The following is an 11110-nucleotide window of genomic DNA, read 5'->3' as shown; positions in this document are numbered from 1 at the left end:
TACAACAGATACTCTACCATGTGTTATTTAGCACATGTGAAAGGTTTCATGGCTTTTTCAAAGTTTAGATAAATTTAACCATTACAATTTCCATACAAAGAGGAATATTTTTATAGTTTACATCCACAGTTCATTTAGGAAATACAAATAACAACTACTACTAAAATTTACAGTTTGATAAGCATTTTTATCTGTGACATAGTCTTCAGATATTGTATCCTACAACCTGTGCATTTCAGACTGGATTTACACTAAGCTAAACAAGATACAGCTTGGGATTTCATACTGCAAGACTACAGTTTAATAAATTTAAAAGTGAAAAACCTTTAGTAGAAAGAAGAAAGACCTCTTATATATTATAGCTTAGGATCACAACAAGTCTAAATCCAGTGTGTGCACTCATACAGTTAATTTGATATCATAAGTTTCTTTTAGACCAATAATTCAGTAAAGAAGGAATGAGGCACAAGTCTGTATCACAGATGAAAATGCTTTCAGTACCACATATCAAAAATTCACGAATTTAAATAGTGCCAATTGTTTTTGTTTGCCATTCAGATACTTAAACTGTGGCTTGAGACTTGATATCCATACAATTAGTTTCCAGTTGACAAAGAATCATTATCTTGATAGTTGTTTACCGATACACACACGACAGTTACATACTCAACATCACATATGCCAATTTGAACACAATTATGTACATATTAAATTAGGAATTAAATTACATTACGCACAGATGTGTGTGTGTATATATATAAATTTAAACTCCCACTAACAATCCACTAACTTGCGAATTAGCTAGTACCTTCAACATAAACTGCGAGTTGTTATCGACATAGATGGAGACATATTGTCCCTCCTGGAATAAATTCAATTGGAATAAATGTATTCTCCTCCTCATAAATACTAAAAGCGTAAAAGATACTAACCTCCAGGAACAAAACTCCGGTCACGAGGATGGAGAACTGATGCCTTCCGCAGTCCAGACTCGCCGACGACTCCAGAGCCCTAGAAACATTTAATTGAAATTTTATTGCCAGAAACAACTTTCCTAAAGAACTTAGAAGTGGGCAAAACTTACACGTTCTTCTGACAGAGCGATTCTATGCAGACCAGCGCGGTTATACCGTCTTGAGGATGAATTAATTTACTACTGTCCGCGATCACTTTGTGCTGGACGTGAAGGTTAACGGTAAAGCCGTATAATCCATTAATGGGCGCAGTAAATCTGCCATGCTTGGCATTGCTTCCTTCTCCCCGTTCGAAACCACCGACTGCAAAGGGCTGTAAAAAATTGATGGTTATAACTAGGTAAAGTTTAATGTTCTAAGGATGAAAATCGATTGTTCAAATAAGTTTCTAGTGGAGAGGGAAGCCCACATTTTAGAATTTACGGCTCCAGATGCTTGTTTTACAGTTTTATTCTGTTCTTGGCTATTTTTTCTAGTCTTATTTTGTTGTTTAAGCCGCTTTTGAGCAGCGAGTTTTCTGTGTTTAGGTGGAAAATTAATATAAAAGATCTTACTCGATGAAAGTTCTTCAATTCGACAAACGATCTCTTTGGTATCATCGTATCTTGAGTCAATCTCCATAGGAAAGCGGAAGTGATGCGAGGAACAATAGCTGCCTGATCGATGTCGAAGAGGGGCGGTAGATAGGGGCCCGTCACGTTACCCTGTGGCAAAGTATCGTGTTACTGCGATGTAACGCGTCATACGTCGAAAGCATAAATCAAATAAAAAAGTTCCTCCCTACCTTGGGATCGAAAGTTTGATACACTTTCCTCTCGGCTATTTCTAGGGTGAGAAAACCTCGCGTGAGATAGAAAATATTAGTGATTTTGTAGCGAAACCGAAACTAACCTCTCACTAATTCCTTGAATTCTTGCATCAGTTCGTCTTTGGTGATGTTTGCGCCAGGTGGCCCTCTCGGTCCCGGTGGTCCCGGTGGTCCTTGCGGCCCTTGCTAAGCGAAAAACACTAGATATCCCCCTTCTGTTCCTAAAAAGTAGCGCATTATTCAGGTACTTACCATAGGTTTCCTGGTAGACTTAAATCGTCTCCTCATCTTTCTTCTTCTCTGATCCGATCTCTCTGCGTGTCTTAAGAACGATTGCCATGTCCATCGAGGATCGAACACCTTAAACATTCAAATTTAATCGTAGAATTCGTCACACTTAGGTACAGTAATTTTCTACGTCACTCGGGCAATTTTAAGTAAAGTTAGTGGTTAGAGTGCAGAATATATTAAACACGGCTCAATTTTTCGCTAAAATTTAGGTACTTTTTATACATTTTTACTTGGGGAAATGCTTCCCCCTCCTGTAAATTAAATCCAGAAGAAAAAATAAAGTAATAAAACTTTTTTAATATATATGTTTTATAAGGCCAATTAGTGCTGCTTTTTGTAATTTAATTTTTCAATTTTAATTATTGCTTTTATGTACTTGAAACGGTACTTAAATCGAAAATCGATACTCCCCTACGGGGGAAGGAACACTTTTCAAAAAGTTTAAAAATGTTTAACAAGATTTAGCAAGGAGACTTTTTTCTAATTTATCAAAGAAACAAAAAATAAAGTAGTTTCTCGGTTAAGTCCCTTTTTACAAACGTAGCGAAGTTGTAATGCATCTCAGCTTTGTTCTCCCAGTTTTTTCTGTCTGAAATTATTTTTCTGATGATTCTGAACTTCGAATTATTATTTTTTAAAGTAATTTTGGTGATTTGCTCCAGTAAATCGAGGATGGAGCAATTCTCGAGGGGGTAGCGCAGCAATTGGCAAGATTTAGATACAATTTCTCAGCCGAAAAGTCGAAGGAACGTAACTGTTTCCTATAGAAGCGGCTTAACACAATACTTTTCCGTTATATTTTACAAAATACACGAGAAATTATAATCTCCCCTCCAGAAAAAACACAAACAAACTTATTTTAATAATCTTTCATCTTGCTTAATTACGTACAGCGGCACGGTAATAAGATTAAGTGTAGTCTCTCGAGAAAGAGGATTAGAGGAGAGAGATACTCTGTGCACGAGCAAACGGAGTCTCCTCCATAATTTTCGTCTCACAATTAGATTTAATAAACATCCAACTCCCTTCCTGATCTTCTTAGTCAAAAGGATGATGAGAAATTCCCATCAGTGTAGTGCAGAGCGCGGTACAGATAGTCACTCTCCATTCAATCGGTAATAAATCACTGTTATAAAAACAGCATTTGCTATATAATTCGAGAGCTGAGTCACGCGTTCGGTAATTCTCACGTTGGGAGCTGGTGGGCCACGTGGTGACTCTTTTGTTTAGGATAAAGGGGGTGGTTTTTTTAAAACCGTCGCCTTTAAGCAGATGTTTATATAATCTTTGTCGAGTGTCTGGAACCGTTCGGTTTTGGCGCTAGGAAAAATCATCTCGAGCCCAGTTTCCATTCATTTTAACCATTACCGTTCCCTTTAGGGAAATTACTGTCCATCCCGCGTAATTTCCCTAAAGGGAAACGTTTGACCCGTCACTTTCGTTGGGGGTTGCAAACGAATCGCTCATAATCCTGCGAAATGTTAATGAAAACCGCAGCAGCGCTTTTAATTTCTTGATAGGAGGATGCATTTTGCTAATTACCCCCCTCGTCGCTATTTCATCTTGGCAAATTACCGTTCCGAGTAACTTCCCTCTCCCCTACAGTAACTTTTTCCCTCCCTTCCTCTATTCTTACTTTCCATAAAAGAGCACAGACCTCATATTTAATTCATGCGATTCTGATCGCTTTTCTATGTAGATAAGTGTGCCGCACAATATGCTAGACAGCACCATTTTCGAGAATAATAATGAACAGGGACGATTTCTTACCTCGTGTTAGTACAATTGACCATCGTCGATCTGATCGAATGCAATATTAAAGTAAGAATTTAATCTGGAGAACGGAATAAACTTTACGGTGTTTCAGTCGAGAAGTTATACGAGAACACGATATTTTGTTCCGGAATTTTAAATCTAGAATATTTTATTAGTGATATACCAGCTCTTCTTTCGTTTTCCTGCTAGAAACTGAAATAATTGAGTAAATAGCCCCGTTTCACGTTGATAGGTGAAAAAATAATAATAGAAATATTGTTTTCCGTCATTCTAGCTCTAGGAACAAGAATAATTAACGGAACATTTTGCTTCGCGTGGAAAAATGGGTGTTGGAAATTCCATTTTCGTTAGCTACAAACAGAAACTAGTTGTAGAAATCATCAGAAATTTCGTTCGACGAATTTTTTATTGTTTCACACGCGTTTCTCTAGAAACAGTAGTGGATTTGTAAAATAATTGAGTTACTTGTTTGGGCAATTTCAAGTTTATGTTTCACGAATTGTTAAGTAAAGCAACAGTTCTTTTTTGTTTCTCCCCTCAACAATTCGAATTAGGAGATTCTTCTGTCTAAATCACAGCCAATCAACCTACTAATTTTTCCTCTTTCTGTTTCTTTACTTAATAATTTATCTTCCTGTTCTCTGTTTAATAATTTCTTTTAGAAAATAAACAAATTTTCTGACAGAAACAGAGTAAAATTGCTAACGAAAAAAAGCGCATGTAAAATCGTAGTAAAACTGAAATTTCACTTTTACCACGTTTTTACAATTAAAACAACGTTCTGTTCCTTGTTTGTTTCCATTGTAACTGTACAACTGTTTCATTTCTAACGCAACATAAACTAAATTAGGAACAATACTTATCCACATTACTTTTCTAAGACACTAAAGAAACAATTTCAGAGACACTAAAGAAAACAATACAAACACAACAATTTCTTTGAGAGCGCGAAAGGTGACGAAACTTCGAAGGGGTTAGAGTAATTTGCGTGACTTTTGTACGAAGTAAATTGCTTTTTTAACTTAATTTTTCTCTTGTTTTTTTAGAGCAACGGGAGGGTAAAATTAGATAAGACACTAGAGAAAGTTGGATCGAGAAAAGTTGTAGTAGCGTAACAGGAGGCAAAGTTCGTGCAAAATTGATAGATTTTACAAGAGGAAGTTGGAAAATGCTTTCTAAATTTAGAAGGCAACGCTTTACTTTACTTGTTTGCATCGAACTTAAACACTCGTCTTTCCCTTTCCTCCAAAATACGCCGTTACGCACAGAATAAATTTTAAATTAAGTTAACGCTTACCGATCTTTGTGTGTGAACAATATCTTTTCCCTTCTCCTCCACTTCTCTGGTCAGGAACAACAAGTGGGAAATTAACAGAGCGATAAGCACTCCCCTCATCTCGTTCACCTTCTCCCCAACTGATGCAGCTTTCCCACTTCAAATAAACGTTACCGCTACTCACGTGATCGAACCCACCAATCGCTCTCTTTGCCGGTGGATTCGTCACGGTTACGTAGTTTTTGTGACGGGATGCCGTTTTCTTCTTTTTTCTCTCTCTTTCTGTTAAAGTCCTGGGGAAAATTTATTTGCGGATTCATTCGAACGAATTCGTTCGATTTCGCATCGATTGTTATTTGTATATTTTAAAGCTTGACATACGCAATTCGTGTTAACGGCTCCATTAAAGTGACGTAAAAAGAGAATTTGTGTGACGCCACCCGTCGAAATCGTCACGACGTCGACGTGACGAAACGGATTAGCGGGTTTATTTTTATCGATAGTTTAAGCCCGGCAACACGCTGTAATTCGTACATTTTTTATTCGATGCCGTATCGAATTTGCCTCCATTAAACGTCACCGAATCAAATTCTGTACCAAAGTATTTGCATATTTTCAGAGTTTCATTTAACTGCAGCAGCTACGCGCTATAAACGCTCGTCTCTGTGTACACATTAGCGCGTTACGCATCGTCTGAATAGTAATCCATACGAGTAATTGCAGCGCAAATACTAGTATTTATCTTCTACGTACGTTCGTACGCGTTGCATATAATACACGTCAGCACACGCATCATAGTAGTATCATCATTCTGAGCATATACACTGTAATTACAGTATATATGCGTAACACGTATACTTTTCAAGTACACAGCGCGTATACGCTCTACATATTTCCACGTTACGCGTCACGCGGAGCATTAAACGATTCTTTCGCATACGAGAATAATATAACATAAGAAACGTGTTCCCAACGTAACATTTGTATACTTTTATGCAAAAGACGTACGAAATATTTGCAAAAATCAAGACGGAATCGATGGTAAGATATAATTTCTGTATAAAAGTTTAATGCACATACGTAACATATACACTCGCATACGCTCGTATGTGCCGCGTATATAGGCCTATTATACATAACGCGTTACACATTTATAGAGAAACGTTACGATTGTGGTATTTATGAGAATAGCGTAACGGTAGGAAGCATTCTTACCGTTACGCTACGAGAGAGACGCCATAAGAGAAACACGCGAAATGTGTGCAAAAATCAATATAGAATCGACTACAGGATGTAAACATAAATATAATATCAAGGATACACTGGCGTATTTACACCTTTAGGTGGACGCCATATTGATTTCGATGCGTCTACTCGTGACGTAAGCTATAACGGTAGAGATTTGGCGGAGAAGCCGAAGGCGCGTGCGTGTGTATAGATTTGGATCATTAAAATCGAATTATCCGCTATTTCGAAAGAAAATGCCATTTTTATTATCCTTTCAATTTTCTATTAAATTTACGATCTGGAACACAATAATCTGCTTAGGCCGCGATATTTTCCTTCTATGGTGGAGGATAATGCTGTTCTAGATGCGCATATTTATCATCCAGGTACGAGCCTCTTAGATAGAAAATACCTAAATCCTCTTCCAATTTATGTAAATGTAAATATTTTTCGCTAGAAAATGCTTCCTCGACACTCGAAATAATGGCAGTCATTTAAATTTTTTAACTATTAATTCTGCCATCTTTCGTACAGACGACACACAGATGCGCTTTATACTTTCATTTTCGAATATTTCAAACGTTGCTCCATGCCGAATGCCGCCGTCGTTTCGTCCGAGAAAACAAACCGCTCTCCGATTGGTTTAAATCTACGTCAATCACCGCGCGGATTACGATGCGTAACTTTTGGTAGACGAACCGAGGTAGAGAGCGAACTTCTAATTGGTCGAATTTCGATTTTTTTAGGAACCGTTTTTAAAATCTTCGCAATCTTAAGGTTAACGAGTGCACATTTTACACAAATTTGACGTCAGAAAATTCGTACAAAATTGAAGAGACGATGAGAAGTTGACGTAAGGTGACCAGCCAGAATCTCCATATCAGAGAAGGAAAGAAGAAGAAGTTGACGTAAAAGCGCGCGCGCGTATGTCGCGGCAGCGCCGTTCCGTGGGCATTTTTGGAACCTAGGAGTCGAGTATGGCGGAAGTTTAAATAATACGAATCAAATAATAAATTAGGTTTGGCTTTGAAATAGTAAATTTCGAATTTCATAAAATTGAGTCAGGATATTGTTTTAATATCCTGACTCAATTTTGTCAATTGTAAAAGAATCTAGCCCATAAATAGGACCATCGAGCTTGAACAAAGGCTATGAAACGATACCCCGAGCCGAACTAAATAATTTTCATATATTTTTTAAAACTAAGAAAAAAAAAAGCTTTTATTGGCTGTTTTTAGACTGGGGCTGAATTAAAATGCGGACTTAGGAATATCCTCAAAGTTTGCTTCGTATCATAATTAATTAGAAGTGGATGAAATTTAAGTTGCGAGATTTAAGAACACGCTGCAAAGTAAATTAAATAAAAGCGTTTAATGAAAACGAAATAAAATGGATTAGAATTTCATCCGAGAAAGCACCGAGACGTTCGACAAGTTCCCACGAGTAGTATAACTGGCCGCGCGCTCCCAAGAACGAATGTAAACGATTCTCCGTATTCTGTAAAAATAGTGACGCGTTTAACGTCACAGAAATTTAAATTTTTAGCGTATATTTCACAAGAAACCAGTTTCGTCGTTATATCTTTTCCGTGGAAGAAATAATGCGAGCGGAAAGATGATTTCTGTCTGTCCACACTCCATTTTTCACCAAGTGTATGCTACATATTTTTCCATCGTTTCCTGGCTGCTAGGTGTTTTATCCATGCTATAAAATAAATAAGTACAGTAGTAACAATCTTTTTTAGACATCAGAAAAAAATTTTAAATCATTTTGCCAAATTTTAATTACTTCATCCTATTAACTGCTCGAAACCATTTTCTCTTTGATAAGAATGCCTCGGTCCTAATGGAAAGGAAACAAATTTTGTTCCTTCGGGATACTTATTGTCGGGGCATCCGATCACGCTACAGTTTGTATTTATACTAAGCGTTCTTATTTTTGTTTTTATTTTAAAACGATTCGATGCTAGTAAAACTTAGCTAACAATTATTTACGTACGCACAAGTACGCTCCTATACTGTATTAGTTTCCTCTAACCACCGAGTTGGCGCAACAGTCTGTCGCGCGCGGTACTAGAGGGCCTATAACGAGAGTGGCCGTAAAAGAACCGCCTTACTATTGGCTGTTGGTGATCGCGTGACCTCGAGCCTCCATTATTCTTCCAAACAACTTGTTAGCCAGATTGGAACCGAAGCTTCGTGGATAAATTTTATCGTCTCTACGTTCGTTGACCGCAAACAAATTAAAATGAATCGAAGGTTAGTGATATTAAGAATATATAGACAATATTTCCGATGACGATATACTGTTTATTTGTATTAATCTTAAGTTTTTGAGTTTGATGCCAGTTGCTATATACAGTACTGATATTTGTTAGTTCAGTAAGAAGTTATTGTCTAGTTTAACTTATTTACAATTAAATAATTCTTAGAGTATGACTGGATGAGCAACGAGAAAGGATTTTTGATGAAAGCTTTACCGAAAGAAACTTTGGGAAAGAAAAAGTGAAAAGAGAAAACTGGAAAACAACCGACAGTAACTATTTATTAGGGGCAGTAAGTAAATGGGAAAAAAGTAAGTAAACTGTTTATTATTTCAAAAGTAATTGCCATAACTGTTAATACATTTATCCCACTATGAGACAAGACGATCAATGTCTTCATAGAAAAATATTTGCGATTGCCTACGGAACCACGATTGTACCCAGGCGTGCACTTTTTCGTCCGAAGCAAATTGACGGCCACGAATGTCTTTCTTCGAGGCTCCAAAAATATGGAAATCTCACGGGGAGAAATCGGGACTGTATGGAGGATGCGTATGGACTACGCTGCAGAAGTTCCCAGCGAAACTTCTGCAGCGTAGTCAAAACAACCTCGGTAACATGTAGGTGGGCATTATCGTGCAACAGAATGATGCTGTCTGTCAACATTCTGGGTGTTTGGATTTGATGGTGGCACGCTTCAATTTTTGCAAATTTTCTATGTACCGCTGTGCGTTAATTCTGGCGCCGTATTCCGGAAAGTCAACGAGCGGCGGACCTCCGTAGTGATGTTGGACGCACACGCGACTCGCCGACCTCACTTCGAGCGCGTCTAACAGACAAATGGCGCAGCGGTGAACGTTCACGCTGTTCCTTCCTGATTCCCAATAAAGGGCACTTCTATATACACACCTACCTGCATCACCAACTTCCGTGCCACACTTATTATATAGTTTGTCTCGTTTTCATTTGACTGCCCCTAATATGTGAGGTAAGCGAAGTATTAACGATTACTGTACCTATGTATGTACAAGTTTTATTTTATATTCGGATGATGTATTTATTCATCAAACAGATCAAATTGCTTAAAATTTAAATTAAAAAATCAGTATACATAAATTAATGAGTATTGATATAGTTTAACATTTATAATATGTGATATACAATATCTGATTCGAAAGTCCTTAATTATACAAATCTATTTTATTTTAATGAAAAGTATTGTAAATTACAGTAGATTTGTAATTTAATAAAACATATAAAGTAGAATTTGATATTGAATTGATTGGTGAATAAACAAATATACAGTAGACCCCTATAACACGGGTTCCTATAGTTCGGATTCCTATATCACGGCGAAAAAATTGCGACAGTGTTCGTACAAACATGCTAAAAAACTTTTATAATTCGGTAAAACGTCGTGTCGCGACAGAATTGATCAAATCTGGACCAATAGTGGACGGGCAGCCGAACTACTTTTCGCCGTCCAGCGCCACGCTACGGAGAGTTTAGGCGGGTAAGTTGAGTTTAGTATCGTCTGTACAGTATATAAATTAGGTACTGAAATTAAACAAAATTAACAAATTAATTAATAAATCAATATTAATATTAATTATCAATAAAATTAATAAATTAAACAAAAGTTTAATACAGTACTGTAATTTTATAATTTTTACGTTATCTAAAATTTTGTCTTTAGTCATCATGACCGCTGCCATGGAGAAGAATTCTAATGTATATCCCTTGAAGAAAAAGTTAAAATTTTGTATCGGTTAAAATCTGGTTAGAAAGTAATAGTCATTGCTAAAGATTTAAAATTAAACGAGGCAACAATTCGATCAATAAAAAAAATGAAAACAAAATAAGGGCTAGAATTTCCTCTGGATCTTCAATTTTTCGCAGAAAAATAACTTATCAGAAAACTTCCGTCATTGCTTAAGCTTGTTTTCGTCACGGAGCGCCGCTCCACGACGAAAACAAGCTTAAGCAATGGCGTCGTCGAACGGTACACACTCGGTAAGTAATCCTACAATTTCTTGTCTATAGCATAGTTTATATGGATTATTCCCAAAAAAATTATACGTATTTTGGAAATGTTGAGTCAAATTAATCTAGAATCGATTAATTTTATGGAAGAAAACCTTTCAAACAGCCGTAGTCCCTAAACTGCACACGTGTCGGGCTGTGATTGGCTCGTGTATTTAAGTGACTCGTACAACACGGAAATCACATAACACGGAACGTATCTACCGTGTTATAGGGGGGCGACTGTATTTTAATTATACAGTATTTGTCATAAGCTACGTATAATAAATTATTATTGTAGTTTAATAAAAAACAATACAGTCGACCCCCCTATAAGATCATAGATACGTTCCATTATTTAGGAATCCGATTTCTTACGAGTCCTTCCAATCACAGCCCGACACGTGTGAAGTTTACGGACTACGGCTGATTGAAAGGTTTTCTTCCATAAAATTAATCGATTCTAGACTAAT

General features: G+C 36.9%; 1 protein-coding gene across 2 annotated transcripts in view; it reads right to left on the bottom strand.

Moving 5' to 3' along the window:
* Positions 1 to 55: 55 nt before the first annotated feature.
* LOC111633351 (adipolin-like) overlaps positions 56 to 11110 on the bottom strand; it is a 32750-nt gene continuing 21695 nt past the window's right edge. Inside the window, exons 1-8 of one of the 2 annotated variants that reach the window (XM_023377905.1) lie at positions 5147 to 6477; positions 2035 to 2142; positions 1866 to 1968; positions 1759 to 1799; positions 1529 to 1678; positions 1085 to 1287; positions 933 to 1011; positions 56 to 862 (exon numbers count right to left, since the gene is read on the bottom strand). In XM_023377905.1, coding sequence (XP_023233673.1) covers positions 764 to 862; positions 933 to 1011; positions 1085 to 1287; positions 1529 to 1678; positions 1759 to 1799; positions 1866 to 1968; positions 2035 to 2142; positions 5147 to 5245 — 882 coding nt within the window. In that variant the 5' untranslated portion in view covers positions 5246 to 6477 and the 3' untranslated portion in view covers positions 56 to 763. Of the gene's footprint in view, positions 863 to 932; positions 1012 to 1084; positions 1288 to 1528; positions 1679 to 1758; positions 1800 to 1865; positions 1969 to 2034; positions 2143 to 5146; positions 6478 to 11110 lie in introns of those variants that run through there. The other variant, XM_023377906.1, reaches the window with a different exon arrangement.

Source organism: Centruroides sculpturatus, unplaced genomic scaffold (assembly GCF_000671375.1).
Source record: "Centruroides sculpturatus isolate CEXI.00-Female unplaced genomic scaffold, Cexi_2.0 scaffold628, whole genome shotgun sequence".
NCBI classification, from domain to species: Eukaryota; Metazoa; Arthropoda; class Arachnida; order Scorpiones; family Buthidae; genus Centruroides; species Centruroides sculpturatus.
The sequence above is the reverse complement of the archived record's forward strand: the minus strand, read 5'-3'. Positions and strand labels throughout refer to the sequence as shown.